At 39.4% G+C, this 17,023-nt stretch overlaps 1 protein-coding gene across 2 annotated transcripts in view; it reads left to right on the top strand.

Annotated features, from left to right (window-relative positions):
* Window positions 1-17,023, top strand: part of LOC124555424 (serine/threonine-protein kinase Pak) — a 129,871-nt gene that overhangs the window by 109,432 nt on the left and 3,416 nt on the right. For both annotated transcript variants that reach the window (XM_047129328.1, XM_047129327.1), the window contains exons 8-10: window positions 10,982-11,131; window positions 12,847-13,029; window positions 15,803-15,947. In XM_047129328.1, the coding sequence (XP_046985284.1) occupies window positions 10,982-11,131; window positions 12,847-13,029; window positions 15,803-15,947 (478 nt within the window). The remainder of the gene's footprint in view (window positions 1-10,981; window positions 11,132-12,846; window positions 13,030-15,802; window positions 15,948-17,023) is intronic.

Below are 17,023 nucleotides of genomic sequence, written 5' to 3'. Positions count from 1 at the left end.
TGGAAATATACATATATTGTCAGAGATTGGTTATCACAAGTTGGTGCACATTTCAGCCCTCATTGGTCCATGCAGTTAAACTGTATCCAGTGTCTTGGAAATGTAGAAATGTAATTGAATGTCCGCAATACAGAAGTGAACAGGCTTTGTCTTACAGTTGGGAGTTCCAGAATCATAAAACGGAAGAGGGTTATTTTAACACACTGTGAATCACTCATTTCCACCTTCAGCAGGCAATTCTATTATTTCTAGAATCTATTTCTATCACCATTGCTGTTCAGCATATGCACAGAAACTTGGAATTTGTGGCACATAAGTCACATTAGTCCCATCTCTGACAAATCTCCGTTATGCCTGTTTTGTTTGGTATCTGAGGAACATTGGGAAGATGTTTTGTGAAAGTGCACCTAATGGTATACAGGGTGAAGTCGAACAACACCGACAAAATTTTGGAGGTTGTTGTGGTATATTGTTAGAGTATTTTGATATAAGAGGTCTGTGATATCTGGTGACTCATAACAGAGTAATAATGTAATTATAATTTTTTCAGTTTGGCACCCCAATTACACTGAAACTACATGTGATATGCAATCACCAAAATGTAAAACCCAAAACAGATTTGTGCAACAACCCACAGACAGCTGCAAAGTACTTCTTCTGATTGGGTTGCTGAGAGTAAACCTCTATTTTGGTATAAGAAAAACAGTAGTGACTACCATTTGGAAACAATTGCTGTCACTTTCAAGAAGTCGTTTACTGAACAATTCTTGCCATACCTTTTTTTAAAAATTGGTCGTCAAAATTATCGTGCAAGTTATCATTCAGCTGTACCAAGTACGAGCACCAGGGAATGGGTATTGTGCTCTGGCTGAAAAATAAAAATATTCCGGACAACATAAGCTGGACTCGTGCTGAGCTCCTGCAGCTTGTTAATTTATAAAAGTCAAGTAACAGAATGTACAAATTTGACTTTCTTACATGTGAGTGTGGTCACACTGTTTTCCGTTTAACCACATACTCGCATCATTGTCAGTACAATCTGATAGAAGTAATTTGCACGCAGATTACAAACCATGTGGGGGAAAAAACGAAATATTCTAGATAACAGATGCTGAAATGCCTGTGAGTGAAGCAATAGACAGCAGCCCCTTCAGTGTGACATGCTGAAAAGTTTCAAAAATAAGACTGACAGGGAGACGAAGATTGATAAAAGCCTTGAAACTATCATCCTAAACTTACAACCAGATGGTTCAGAGATGGACTCAGGTAGCAGATGGTATCATGATGTAGACTTTGAAACAAAGTAAAGTAATAATCTCTTGGTCATAAACACCCATGGCTTAAAAAATGTTTTTGTCAACATATCGATTGCATACATAGTACATGAGGACTTCCCAGCTCTTATTGATTAGGGATATGTAGCCTGTGAAGTTTTCAGACTATAATGTTCAACACAGTGCCCAAGGAGAAGTTAATTACTCACAAGAATGTGGCCGGGTAAGTTCGTCCGAAACTCCAATATTTTGACAAATAACCCCCTATCATTTTGAAGGCATGAATTGCAAAATGCTTTTAAATGAAAGGGGGGGTTACGTGTTCCGATATTGGTATTTTTGATGTTATTGGTCAGCATTCTGTCAAATTAATGGTTAATTGTTTGCTTGTTCAGTGGATTGTGAATCTGTTCTCCCACTGTAAAGTTGAACAAATTAGCTAATGACTTGACACTGCAGAATGTGACAACATACTGACAATTTTTACGATTGTGTTTTGCACTAGTCTTTGTTACCAGTAATTCGTTTTCACGCATAATGATTCCACATTAAACTGCAGTGAAATACACTGAGATATGCACATTATACACATTAAAAAAATTATGATAATGTCGTCTTTGTGTGCAGTCTCAAATGTAGGCTCATGACTGTTACAGTGTGTATTTAAAGCAAACGTGATCTGCATCCTCTTAGGCAACTGGTGCAAAATTTGACAATATTATGATAAGGGTAGATCCTCAACACATCTCTGCTATATGATGAGATACAATCTGTCCTTTTCATAATTTTGTCATTAGTCCATCCTGGATTTTCCATTGTTTGGTGCAAAATTTGAATAGACACCATCTTTCAGATGTAGAAATAGGCCTACCAACTTTTGTTTTTGTCTCACAATTCCTCCTTGGTGTTACAATTTTTTTTTTCCATTTGTGTATATCATTTCGAACATATTCTCTCTAAACCTAGTATACCAAATTACCTCTCTGGATGTATTTTACCCCGTAAAAGTTAAACTGAACACAAACAAAAAATACATATCGCATTATTTTGCCCCTGTACACACCCGCAAAGTTTCATCAAGATCATTTATATACACTTGGGGATGTTCCCTCGTTAGAAGATTACCACAAAAACATGTATCATAAAGTAAAAAGTGAAGAGTGTTGTTTGATGAAACAATTCTTTCCAAAATTAACACCGGAATTAAAAATTATGGGATATAAGGTTCTCTTGGTATGATGTATATGAAAAAGCAGTGCTTTACATTACATGTGGACCTTAAGTCCAATAAAAACCTTCTTTTGGCTACGTGGTTTCAAAAAGTCTGTTTCATAGAAAACCTGGAATAAGTACACACAACGTACTCCCATGTTATATGACATAATTTCATAACAGTAGATGATGATAAAGTTGGACAAAACTTAATAATTATTGTTAAAAGATAGACTAAAACATACTCAGTTGACTTTAGAACTGCAGCAAGAGTTTCATGGGGTTCTCTATTGTACAATACCCATAAACATAACTATAATTACCTTTATTATAGTTTATGTAACTTTTGTACATGATATTTACACATGAATCTTAAAATTTTGAGATTCCTTCAAAAAATACAGCCATCCTCGTCAGCACAGTAAGACTGAACCATTCAAAAATCATCTTTCAATATCTTGTGGTTTGAAAGAAATACTTCAAATACTGTCGTTGCTTGAACACCATAGATAAACTCTTGATATTACATTCCACCCCCCTTTCCCTGCTTCAAAATTTTTAGTTCTGTATGAGCCACATGTTTCTGCTAATAACAACAAATCTATATTATAATAATCAGTAAGAAAACTTTCATGTATAGACAGATCAGAGATCTTCAAAGCTCTAGAAAAACAGTTTACCAGATGTTAGAGATGTCACAGCAGTTATTCAAAAATTTAACACATTTCACATGTTGTTCTGCCTTTAATGTTAAAATAGTGATGAGGCTGGAGTAAGTGGTAGCGGGCAGATACAGGGTGGCTCATACTATGGGAACACATGGAGAGATAAGAACCTTAGGGTTTTGATGATGGTCTGGGAATGTCATATGGTTTGGCAAGGAGGATGTGGAGGTTAGGAGAGTAGTAAGAGGCAACCGTGGGTGTTATCAGGGACAGATGACTTCACTTCAGTGTTTGACTTGTGAAATTCATAGCTCTGACAGAGTAATACATTGAGAGGCATATGAGGCTAGGTGATGCTAAGTGGTGATGTTTGTTGGGTTGGAGGAGGAACCTGCCCGGAAGATTTGTTTGTGGTCAAGATCTGTGGTGTGGTTTGAGCATAGGGAAACCTGGGAGAGATTAGCAGTGTAGGTGTTCATGTATTTCAACCAGATATATTTACTAGAAATACATACTCTGAAGGCAAGAGTTAACATTTGATATGGTCAGTGTGCCAACAGTTGAAATTGCTTATTGGATGGTTTGGTATGGACTGAGGTTGGACTGTGACCCTCAATGAAATGGAAGTCAGCTTCCAAGGAGATGGCTATGTATTTGGAGGAGGACCAAGTGAATTTAAATCAAGGAAATAAACTAATCAGCTGCAGAGATTGGAGTAGTTCAGCTTCCTAGAAGTACAGACCACAAAGATATTATCTGTGGAATTGAGGATTTTGTCTTCCATGCGGCCCATGAAAAGGTTTGCATGGGATGAGGCCATCCCGGTTTCCATAGGTGCCACTGTGATTTGCTCGTAGGTCTCGTGTTCAGAGGTGAAGTAGTTATGGGTAATGGTGAAGTTGGCTAGTGACTTGTCTCATCTATAACTAAAGCTTAATTATTTCAGGTGAACTATGTTTGGCCTGTTAGTGTCTGCATTACCTTCTACTTCGTATTTACTTCCCCTTCTCTTCACAGCTGACAGCTACCTCACAACTTAGGATGGTCATAGTGCTGCCACCCCCCACCCCTCTCCACAGTGTTAGGCAGCCAATCCCTCTTGCCTCCCTGAAGAAAGAACACACAGCTCCAAAAACTAGCATTACTATTTTCAGTTGCCACTATTTCTATTGACTGAATTAAGAACTGTCCCTTCTGAAGCACTGGCAAACCATTTTGTTTCTTGGTAATTTTAATAATTATCTTTATTGGCATAGTCCATATCAGTTCAGGCAGGCTAGGAAAAAATCTTACCTCCATAGTCTCAGATGTTATTGAATTTAGCATATGTTAGAATTAAGGACTAAGTAAGGAACACGTATTTGTTTTCTCCAAAAAAAAATTTCTGCTCCAAGATACAGTCCTCAAAGATGACACTGCGCATACAATTTTGAAGATGCAAATTTTGGAAAAATTTTAAAATGCTGTTTCTCTGGAACAATTCTAGATATTTTGTTCATTTTTTATTTGAAAGGTAATTGCTTTATGATTACAAAGAAATCCTCCATTTGGACTTACCTGTCAAAGTTCTTTTACTGTAGCAGTCTGAACTTTTTTATAATTTATGGGAAAACTTTTTTTAAAAAATGACAAATCGTATATTTTTTTTTTCTGTTGATTAGTACCATATAGTTCTACATTCCCTGAAAAAGAGCGCTTCTACTTTCAGGTGGAAAAGCTTGGTTGTGAGTAATTTGGGGGCTCCTTCCTACAATCTAGCCAAATATTTAGCATCTGCTATTGGCCCTCACGTCGGCAAATGTGAACATCATATTCCCAATTCTATGGTGTTTATTCAGAGATTGAAGTCCCTGTTTCTTAGTCCCTGTGATTTGCTTGTGAGTTTTGATGTTGTGTCGCTTTTTACCCAGGTACCTCTAGAAGAATCCTTGCAAGTAATTGGTGAGAAACTGGATGAGGAGACAACCAAGCTTTGCCACCATGTGCTGATGTTGACATACTTTTTATTCAATGACAAATATTTTGAACAGACTGACGGAGTGGCTAGGAGAAGCCCATTGTCCCCAATAGTCGTCAATCTTTTTATGGAGGATTTTGAGGACTTGGCACTGAAGACGGCGTCTTTAAAACCAACCTGTTTCTAGAGGTATGTTGACGATACGTTTATGGTGTGGCGTGGCCTCGTGGGAGAGAAGCTCTTGACTGCCTCCTAGATCATTTTAATTCCCTGCATCCTAGCATCAAGTTTATCATGAAGGTGGAAAGTGATGGAAAGCTTCTGTTTCTGGATATTCTGGTGTGCAGAAAGGATGATGGAACACTACACACACGGAACATTACCTGTATGCTTCTAGCTGTCATCCATCATTCCAATGTACGGGGGTCCTGCAGACGTTGGCGAGAAGAGCTTATGCCGTTTCAGATGGAGAAAGCTTGACACAAGAAGTAGATCATCTCAAGGTTGTATTCAAGCAGAATGGCTATACACATAAACTGATCCGTCGTGCTTTCCAGTTTGGACCTTCGCCTGAACCTCCAGAAGGTACCTGCAAATCAGTGGCTTTTTTACCTTTTGCTGGGAGCATTTCCTTGAAAATAGGAAGAATTCTTAAAAGATATCATATCAAAACTATTTTTCGTCCGCCAGCCAAGATTAGAGCGCTTCTTGGCTCAGTTAAGGATGACTTGGGTTTGAGGAAGCCCAGTGTGTACAAGATCCCCTGTGGCCTATATAGGGTCTGCTGCTTGTGCTGAGAAGTCAGTTTCGGCAAGATCGTGTACCAGCACTCTCACCTGAAAATGGCGGCCAGTTGGACCGCTGAAATATTGTGTCGAGATGATGCTATGATCCGGCTGCACACCCGAGAAGAATATTATCAATCTTCAAAACTTTGTGAACAGGAAGTGAGTACCGATGGCGTTGATGCAGTCATTCAGTTGGAAACCCATATCCAGCACCTTGTCCATGTGGTAGCATAAAGTTCATTACAGTTTCATTTAACTCATGACTGGTGTCTATAATCTCTGCAATCCACCAGTCACAGTCCTACACTCACGCCACAAACATCCCCCTTCTCAGGTTGTGAATCTGAAAATTATCCTACTGTTTCTGAGGTGTTGGCCAAATTAATAACATTTCTTCTTTCTTGCTCTTTAAAGTGCGTGCAATGTGAGTTCGCCCCTAACTTTGAGTCCAAAAATGTGCCTTCTGAATTCCTTTCACAGGGGTCGTTTGTTTGGACCATTCTTCTTTTTTTCTGCTCACGGAATTCTTCGATTTCCTCTTTGGACAAAAGACGAGGGTTGTGGGTGTGTAAGATTTCACCAACTCTCATAAAATCCTTAGCATTCTGAATCACAGCTGTATTTGGTCTGGGAAGATTGTTTTGTAGCATCGAGCTTCAGCAGGCCTCCTACACCATCACAAGGCCCCTCCCCATGACCAGTAGTACCGTATACCCAGTCAGTTGGCACAAGCGACCTACTCAATTCAAACAGCTGGTATAACAGTTTTTAAAATGACTAGGAGCTCTACCAGAAATGATGATGATCTTCTCTGCCCCTGTTTGCAGCTGAAGAATTTTGCACATTGCTAACAAAGCATGTGCTGAGTCATGTCCTGTGTCATCACTTACAACTGCAGCACTTGTGGTCTTGTTTTGAAAATGTGTCACTCCTGTAAAAATTGAAACCTGGTCATTACTCCAATGATACCCTTGTACTTCTTGTGGGAGAATTGAAGACCGGTTCTTAACAAAATCACAGTGAAGCACTAAACATAGTTCTTCATCCTGTATACACCCTTTCACTCGTGCAATGTGTTGTTGCAATTTCTTTAGATGTTGATGTGTTACTGCTTTTACTGACCATTTATCAAGTTCATTAATGAAACTGTCAAAGGAAACAGTTTTCTTAATTAGTTTATTTTCTTCCCATGTCACATATGTAATGTCCGCAGAGTTACCTGCTACGTCTTCCAGGCCAAGTGTCTGTAAAGACAGTCTTCCCTTTCCAGGGCAGTCACCATATTGTTGAAACAAACAAGTCTTTCGCTTTGTCACAGATTACTAATGACTTCACACGCCCAACCAAGGTGTCATATGTCACCAGTAAGTTCTTCAGAGCTACTTCTTCAAAATTCATGCAGTACACACATAAACAGACATCTCTAGGTGGGTGTGGAACTACCCACTTAGGTCGTAGTGTATAAAATTTTGATCTTCCAATATATGAAGTTGTATATTTGCTCTTATAAATTGCGAAAGTTTCTTCAATACTGCGAGTCATGTACCTCTTCACTTTCACAACTTTTGGCCTTCAGTTGTTACAGTTATAGCAGTTATAGTGTCTTTTTTGTTGGCACTCTGGTGAGAACAGTCCCATTTATCTTCTAGATAAAATGACTGCACTATTTGAAGTTGAGCTGCTTCTACAGGATGAACATAATAGGGATCTGGTCTTCCAAAGACTCCTTTTACAGGCCTCACATTTCTTGCTTTGCCTACCATGTACTTTGATGCTGATGGAACATGGTTCAAAATTGTTTTGTTTGGAAATGTCTCTGGAATTACAGTTAAAACTTGCACCTTTTCGCTTTACGATGCAGAATATTCAACAGCCAAATTGATATTTGTGAAAAATTCCTGGCAAGAGGTACAACAGTGCTGTAGTTCATTTCCTTCTGAAGATGGAATTACTGCTTTGAAGGGTGTGGCCAGTTTTGAGAGTGTATTCATCCATAGCTTTAGTAATGTATCTGCCCTTTCTTGATGCATAGAGCTTATGATTTGACTTCACTGAGCACGGTTTCTTAACAGCTGACTGATTCAGGGTATTTAATTCTTCCTCTATGAATGCAAAATCTGCATCATCTGCATCATTGTTGTTATTCTGTCTAAACATTTAGGACACAAAAAGTCGTCACTGGCAACATCTTCACTTTGAGACAGAGTCTTCAAGTGAGAACACTTGTTCCCAACCTGAACAAAGTCTGTTTCTTTGTTTGTCTTATATATCACACTTTTATGGATATGCAAATAGTCAGCACACTTCACCCTACTGTGGCCCCAGTCAGAAGACATTTCAAACAGTCCTTTTCACAAAACACACTGCAACTGTGTCAAGTGGGAAATTCCTCACGAAAACACAGAACTCGCTGGATGGTCTCAGATTCCTTAGAAGCCTCTTCAGTAAACAAATTAGCACTGAACAACTACAATTCAGAAACCTGGAATGAACAACCATGACAAAGAAACTGACAAGAAAGTACAATAAAGTGTAAGAAGTATCTGCAACAATGAATGTGAAAAGAAATAACTGCAACAAAAACAATAGAAATAAACATTGTAACAAAGAAATTAGTAAGAAACAACTTCAGTGAAGACATACATTATCCTTGAAAGTTAAAAAAAATGATTTTTTAAAGTAAAACCTGTCCAATGTAAAAGTGGAAGCTCTCTTTTACAGAGAATATGGTACTACATGGTACTAATCAACAGAAACAAAATCTAACTTTGCTGGATTGGCATTTTTGAAAAAAAAATTTTTTTTCTATAAATTATAAAAAAAATTCTAAAGGTGACAGGTAAAAGAACTTTGGCAGATATATCCAAACGGAGGATACTATAGGAAGCATTAACTAATTTTCTTTAAAATAAAAAAAAACTCTAACAAAATATCTATCTCTGTTACAGATATACAGAATTTTTAAAAAAAATCCGAAATTTGCATCTTAAAAATGGTGTTTGCAGTGTCATCGTTGGAGGCCTGTATCTCGAGACAGGTTTTTTTTTTTAAGGAAACAAAAAAAAATACGTTTCATACTTACTGCTGAATTTTAACATATGCTAAATTCAATAACATTCAAGACTATAAAGATAACACCCCTGCCTGAGATGATAAGGATATTGAATTTTCCTTTCGTTGAAATATCACAAGTAACTCCTTTTGTTACCCTTTCCCATTATAAGTGTTTTCTTTAATTTTGTGCATGTATTATGTAGTTGAAATGTTATCCTTCACAGTTGTCGACAACAGTGAATGTTTTCAGAACATATTATTTCTGCTGATTACCTGAAAGAGACTGCAGTTTCTTGACTTTAACTTTTGGCTATCATCATCTTGGCCTCTCTCTTTAACTGTAATAATTTTCTGAGGAGATGTCATGCTGTAAGCTGCACAATATATGAGTGTGTATCCTATGTAAAGTATAATTTTTAAAACAATTAATGGTTCTGTATTCAAATAATTTAGGAGTAAAGTACCAACTGTACAGTTAATGTCAGTTGAATACACAGTGCCAGGATTGCAGTCTGGCAGGTTGACTGGGATTGTGGGGTAGTGTCAGGTAGAGTCAATAAGGAGAGGAAAGATTTGGGAAGTGGGAGTGAGGTAAAAAGAGGCTGTGAGTGTGAGAGAGGGCTGGGGAATGGTGGCTGCTGGCAAGGAGGCAGGTAGCAAGTGTATGAGATAGGAATGCATGAGGAAGAACAGAGATTCTTTCAGGGAGAGCACAGTAAACAGCTACATTGGGGCATCCATGATTGTTGGCAGATTTTAAGAAGCATGTAGAAAGAAACTGTGTGTGTGTGTGGGGGGGGGGGGGGGGGGGGGGGTGTTGTTGGAGTTAGGAGGGAGATGGATTCAGAGGAAAGATTCTTAGATTGACCTAAGGATTTGAGTAGGGATTGGAGGTTATACTGTACTTCTGGGAAGGGTTCAGTGTGGCAGGGCTGTGATTTACAATGACAGTGGTGGAGCCATGTCTTCAGGGAGGGCAGTTAAATCAGGGTATGTCTTGAGGTTGCAGATGGCTGTTATATCTTCTGTTGAGAAGTTTGTGTTCTTGAAAAGGGTCCTGGGGAAAGATGGTGAGGCAAAGTTGGAGGTAATGAATTTCTGGAAGGTAATTAGGAGATGGTTAAATGAGGGAGGGCGCAGGCCATGGTTGGGTGATTGTGTGTACTGGGAGAGGCAAAGTTAGGCATTGGGAGTAGATTGTCTTTGGTTGGAGAAATTGGTAGCAAAGAAGTGTGTCAGTTGTAGGACTCTGGAAAAGGTGAACAGGTCTTTGATGAGTCCAGTATGGTTAAACTTGGGTGAGGGGGCTGAAGGTGAAGCCCTCAGATAGGAATGAATCTTCTGTATGGTCGGAGTTTTAGTTGGATAGGTCAACAACAGTCTTTTGGGTTTGTTTACGTCCTGACTTGGGTGTTGTTGGAGGGAGGGGTGTAGTTTTGGAGGATGTGGCAGATGGTAAAGGTCAGCAAGGTAGGATCCAGGTTCTATAAGGGTTGAAGTTGATGTGAGATGCTTCACTGGGGTAGAATGGTTGAGGACGGGTGTTGATGGGTAGAGGTGCTCAGAGTAAGAGTACAATATAAATAAATTTGATAATTTTTTGAGTTGGTGTTTGGAGTGCTCATCCAAGTGTTGGAAGACAAGACTTCCAATTTAGAAAATTGGAATAGGTAGTTGGGATTGCGCAGTAACAGCATCTTGTGGAGAGAGCAGAGGTAATTCTGGGATGTATGTGCTATGGGGATTGTTTCTATAGTATCAGGTTGGTGAGGTATAAGGAGTGGTGGAATCTGAAAATTAGATGGTCATTGTGAAACAAGTGGTGGCACCCAGAGAGGAGAGTTTTTACGGTCAGTTAGTCTAGCTTGTAAAAGGATTCATTCAAAAGCTAGGAAAGTGTCCATTCTGTTTTGTGTACATGTCAGCAACTCAATGCTTCTGATATTCAGTCAGTTGTTACTTTAACTCCTAAATTATTTAAGTTCTGTCACTGGCATGAAATATTTCATCTCCTTGTCCAACACTTTACAGGGCATCATCCATCGAGATATTAAATCTGACAACGTTCTTCTAGGAATGAATGGTGCAGTAAAAGTCACAGATTTTGGTTTCTGTGCCAACATTGTTGGAGATGAAAAGAGACAGACATTGGTTGGTACACCATACTGGATGGCACCAGAAGTAAGTTAAAAAACTGTTTTATTGAAAATAGTTCTAGATTTTTCTGATACTGTGCCGAACGCATACATAATTAATTTATATCTTGCAACAAAGTTTAAAAAATAGAGACCAATATTTGTGAAAAAATTCAGAAAGTGGATAAAAATGGTCCCAATGTATACAGACCTGGAGAGGAGGTATGTTGTAGACTGAGGTTACTGGAATAAGGTTGGGATAGCTGATACTGATTGTGAGAAATGTATTGCTCATTTCAGACATGAGGAAAGGTATCCCCCTCCCCTCCCACTCTGTCTCCCCTCCCCCTCACACACCACTCCCCTCCCCCCTCCCCCCTCACACACCACTCCCCTCCCCTCTCCCCCCTCACACACCACTCCCCTCCCCTCTCCCCCCTCACACACCACTCCCCTCCCCTCTCCCTCTCCCCCCTCACACACCACTCCCCTCCCCTCTCCCTCTCTCCCCTCACACACCACACCACTCCCCTCCCCCTCTGTCCCCTCACACACCACACCACTCCCCTCCCCCTCTGTCCCCTCACACACCACACCACTCCCCTCCCCCTCTGTCCCCTCACACACCACTCCCCTCCCCCTCTCTCCCCTCACACACCACTCCCCTCCCCTCCCCCTCTCTCCCCTCACACACCACTCCCCTCCCCCCTCTCTCCCCTCACACACCACTCCCCTCCCCCCTCTCTCCCCTCACACACCACTCCCCTCCCCCTCTCCCCCCTCACACAACACTGCTCTCCCTCCCCTCCCTCCCCTCCACCTCCACTCTCCCCCCTCCCACTCCCCATCCACCTCCACTCTTCCTCTTCCCCTCTCTCCCTCCCCTCTCTCCTCTTCTCCCCTCTCCCCTCCTCTCCTCTCTCTCCCGCCCTTCTCTCCTCTCCACTCTCTCCCCATCCACTCTGTCCCCTCTGTCCCCCCTCTCCCTGTCCACTCTGTCCCCTCTCTCCCCGTCCACTCTGTCCCCTCTCACCTTCATGACTGTTTTAATTTCTGAGTTATTGTCTGGAAACTCCGCCACACACCGTTGGGTGGCTTGCGGAGTATAAATGTAGATGTAAATGTAGATGTAGATGAAACTGTATGAGCCCCATTTCAGTCGTGCTACACTATACTTGGCAGGTCAAAGGATTGAACTGCCAACCTTAGTGTGAAGTAAAATATGTTAACTGGACAGCTGTGGAGTTGGACTATTGAGCAGTTGCTTGTGTTTTGTGTATGTTCTTTCCTTTTTGTAACCCCTATATTGTAGTCATATCTGAAGTATTTTTATATCTGAAACTTTTTTACATTTATCATTGTACTCTGCCTTGCATTACACAGACATAATCACAAAATTTGTTGTTATTGTCACATCCATCAGTAGATTAAATAATTCTCTTAGAGCATTTATAATAAGTGCTGTAAAATTACCTGTTACTCGAGGTATTATGAACAATAAAATAAAAAAGGAGAAAGTGTAATTGTCTTCAAATAAAATCATTATCAATGTATTGTTTTGCTTGTGGAGTGTATGATGATACGTTTTTTTCTCTCTCTCCAGGTAATGTTGAAGTAAATTATCAAAAATAGTTAATGCAAACACCTCTTTTGTGTTACGCAGGCAGTACTCCACATAACCTCTTGCATTAAATTTGTAAGTACTGATCTGGTGTGTGTGTGGGCGTTTGTGTTTCACCAATTAATATTTGCTTTTTGCAGGTTGTGACGAGAAAGCAGTATGGTAAGAAAGTTGATATATGGTCGCTTGGTATTATGGCTATTGAAATGATTGAAGGAGAGCCACCCTATTTAAAAGAAACCCCACTTAGAGCATTGTATCTGATAGCAGCGAATGGAAGGCCAGCTATACCTCGTTGGGAGAAATTATCTCCAGAATTCAAGGTGAGGCCCTCTACACTACCACTTTTAGATGATTCTGTCATTTCTGCATTAGGTTACACAGTGTTATTTAGAGTTAGACATGCTCAAATTGTTTGCATAGGTTATTAAAAATTTCTGTTAAAGGCAACACAGTGCCCAAGTCTTAGCTGACACAGTAGGGAGATCAACAACATTGACTTAGTGTATCATTGCAAGTAAGTAGAATATTATTTGTCTCAAAGGTGCTGATTAGTGATTTTTCAATCCTACTTGTAGTTTTGTACTTTCCACATTCATTTTATTTGTTGTGTTGGTTCCTTATTCATACTCAGTGTTTGAACATATACAGTTAATTTGTATTTTGGTGGAGTTTCAAAAATGAATGACACATCAGTTAACATGGTGGAAGATACAGGAGAATGAGTTACTTGTGAGTAGAGAATCTACAGGGTGTTCGTAAAAGAATGTCCTAGTTACAAATTTGAATAGTATCAACTAAAAGTGTTTAGACTGCCGGAGTGGCCGTGCGGTTCTAGGCGCTACAGTCTGGAACCGAGCGACCGCTACGGTCGCAAGTTCGAATCCTGCCTCGGGCATGGATGTGTGTGATGTCCTTAGGTTAGTTAGGTTTAATTAGTTCTAAGTTCTAGGTGACTGATGACCTCAGAAGTTAAGTCGCATAGTGCTCAGAGCCATTTGAACCATTTTGAACTAAAAGTGTTTTGTGTTTGTTCAAGGTCACAACTAAAGAGTAACTCAAACATGTTTATAAAACCACATGCATGAGTACTGTCTTGTTTTTCCAGCTGCAGCACCACATATGCAAAATGATGACGTCTGAGTTGAAATCGTTTTGTGTTCTGGATGTTGCTAAGACTGAATCTGTAATTTCAGTTCAGTGTGCATTTTGTTTAAAGTTTAATTGTGATCCCCCATGTGGCAAAAACATCTGCTGATTGTATAGTCAATTTGAGATGGCCAGATCAATGCATAAATGGAAAAGTTTGGGGCACCGAAAAATCTGAAAAGAATGTTGACTTTTGTCAAAGCATATTTCCTTCACAGTTCTAAGAAGTCTGTTCCAAAAGCAAATCTTGAAGTTCAGTTGCCAAAGACGACCATGTGAAAGGTTTTAAGAAAAAGTTTACCCATGTCCATACTGGTTACAGTTGGTATGTGCTTTAAAGCCAGATAACTATGTTGTATGTTATAACTTCCCAAGAAGATGACTTTCTTGAGCATGTGGTGTTCAGCGACGAGACAACTTTTTGTCTGTAAGGGTTAATCAAATGAGACGGATAGGAAAAAAGTAAGTAAAATGTTAGTTATTTCAAAACCAATTGCCGTAACTTTTGATAATTTCAAAACCAATTGCCATAACTATTGATATATTTATCCCACTGTGAGACAGGCCAATAACTTCATGGTAAAATATTTGTGGTTGCCTAAGGAACCTTGATTGTACACAGGTGTACACCACTTCTTCGGTAGCAAATCAACAGCCACAAATGTCTCTTTAGGACTCCAAAAATATGGAAGTCACATGGGGAGAGATCAGGACTGTATGTGCCTTACTCTAAGCAACATTGGCAACATGTGGACCCACCAACATGGTGCCTAGGTTGTTTAGAATTAGCTGCATAAGTTTCAGTGTGAAGCCCTTACAAATTCTCCATACAGAAAGATATTCATGGCCATCAATTTCTTCAGACGAAGTGGTGCACGTGTAGGTACAATCATTACACAAGAGCACTGGTCGTCTTGTCTCGCAGTGGGATAAAATGTATTAACAGTCGTGGTGATTACTTTCCAAATAATAAAGTTTACTTACTTTCATCGATCTGTCATGTTTTTTATTTGGCAGTCCCTTGTCAGTGGAAAGATAAATTCTCATAATGAAACTTCCTGGTAGATTAAAACTATTTGCGGGACCATTGCCTTTATCGGGAAAGTGCTACCCAAGCACAACTCTCAACCCATCCTCACAGGTTTACTTCTACGAATACCCACAATATTCGTGTCTGGGAGTCAGAACAGCTTTATGGATTTGCACAGTATCAAAGAGATTTCCCAAAATTAATTTTCTGGGCTTGCTGTGACATCAGGCTTAGGACAATTTTTTATCCTTGCTAAAACCACTGTAATGAGGATGGGATGTGTATATTGTTGGGGTGGCTTATGTGGATATGTTGCAAGGAGGACTGTTTCCCTAGTAAGAGATGACCATGAAGACTTTATTTGGCAACAAGATTGAGCTGCTCCCCATTGGCATATCTTTGTCGAAGTTCCTGACTGTTGGATTAGTCATAAAGTTCAGTACAACAGAGCTCTTTCCAACTGACCTCATGCCATGTGATATTTTTCCTTTAGGGCTTTATGAAAGATTGTGTCTGCATTCTACCACTACCTAATGAATTGCCAGAGTTGAGACACAAAAAGGAATAGACTATTGCTTCCATTACTCCAGAGTTGTTGACCATTTGTGACAAACACTAAGTTACTCTCAGTTTTAAGATTAATTTATGAAAAATACTCTAAATGAAACTGTCACTATATATCATTTAAAGTGGGACATTCCTTCGTGGACACCCTGTATTCTTTAGTCACAGTACTTAGTTTTTTAACAACTGACTAGTACTGCTTTACTGTTTGCATTTATAAAAAGTAATTTGAAATCTTGAACAGTGTGTCAGCTTTCTTGGCCACTCACGATCTTGTTTATATCATGCTTGTGTTACATTACCTTGTATTGGAAGTTGTTTCTGATTATATGATGATGAAATGTGTGTTCTAGGATTTCTTAGACTGCTGCCTACAAGTAGACGTTGACAAACGTGCCACAGCTGATGAGCTTCTGAGACATCCATTCTTGAGAAACTGCATGGAACTTACTACATTAACTCCTCTGATAAAGGCTGCACAGAAAATACTAGGAAAAGGTTGGGATTAATTTTTGATAATCATGACTCACTGAGTCACTAAGTGGCATATTTTTTCCCCTCCCCTCCCTCCCTCCCTCCCTCCCTCCCTCCCTCCCTCCCCTCCCTCCCTCCCGTGTAAATAATACTGAATGATTTTCCATAGAGATTGAATGTTCAGAATGGAAAAATATACGAAATGTAGGATTAGTGAAGTTAAGCTAAGAACAATAGAGAAGAAAGTTAAAAGTTCGTTTTACTTTATACACCCAATAGAAAAAAATGTAGTTCTTATAGCTCAAATTTAGAGAAACACGTTTAATCCATTGTTTAACCCAGCAGTGCACGCGCATGGTACTTTGTAAGTACAGGCTAGTGCTCTCTCAGACCCTTACAGATTCCATTGGTTTTATTTTACATTATAATGCAGGGAAGTGTTAATAAATGAAGTTGTATCATTACCAGCCACTTTACTATATCCATTTAAAAGAAAAAAAAATATATTTTGGTCAAAAGCATTTATGCAAAATGGAGATTCATAAAAATGAGCTGCTATCAAAGTAATGCACGTATTCAATGGTACATTTTGTCAGTACAGTCTTGGCATACGGTAACACAGTGGTAAAGGCAAATATATTTATTGTGGTTTTCCCAACATGTCTAGTTTTTCTGTTCTTGTTTTTGCAGTCCACACAATGTCCTCATGGGCTCGCGGTTGATTTTTCAGAACTTTTCACACCTCAGAGCTCTCCATTTCTCTCAGTTGTCTTTTTGGCAAGGTTTTAGATATTCCCCTTTAGTGAAAATGCACTTACAGAGGTGCAAAAGGGAGCTACAATAAGAATTCTTTTCTTCTCAGTCGACCTTTCTTATGTATATTGAAAATAGTAGCAGCATTTATCACAGCTGTGTTCATGTAATAAAATGCAACCATGGCTTTCATGTTTGTTGTTTTTCTAGCTACATTATATGTTGCATTCTTTCATTATCATGTCAGCTCCACCCTTAGTAAGGTTATAGACTGTGATACATCTCCATGTATTTTCACTAATATTTGCATCGTGATGCATCATAGACAGAAGTAACACCACTCTATT

Source organism: Schistocerca americana, chromosome X (assembly GCF_021461395.2).
Source record: "Schistocerca americana isolate TAMUIC-IGC-003095 chromosome X, iqSchAmer2.1, whole genome shotgun sequence".
Classification (NCBI taxonomy): Eukaryota; Metazoa; Arthropoda; class Insecta; order Orthoptera; family Acrididae; genus Schistocerca; species Schistocerca americana.
This window is presented reverse-complemented; position numbering and strand designations above follow the sequence as displayed.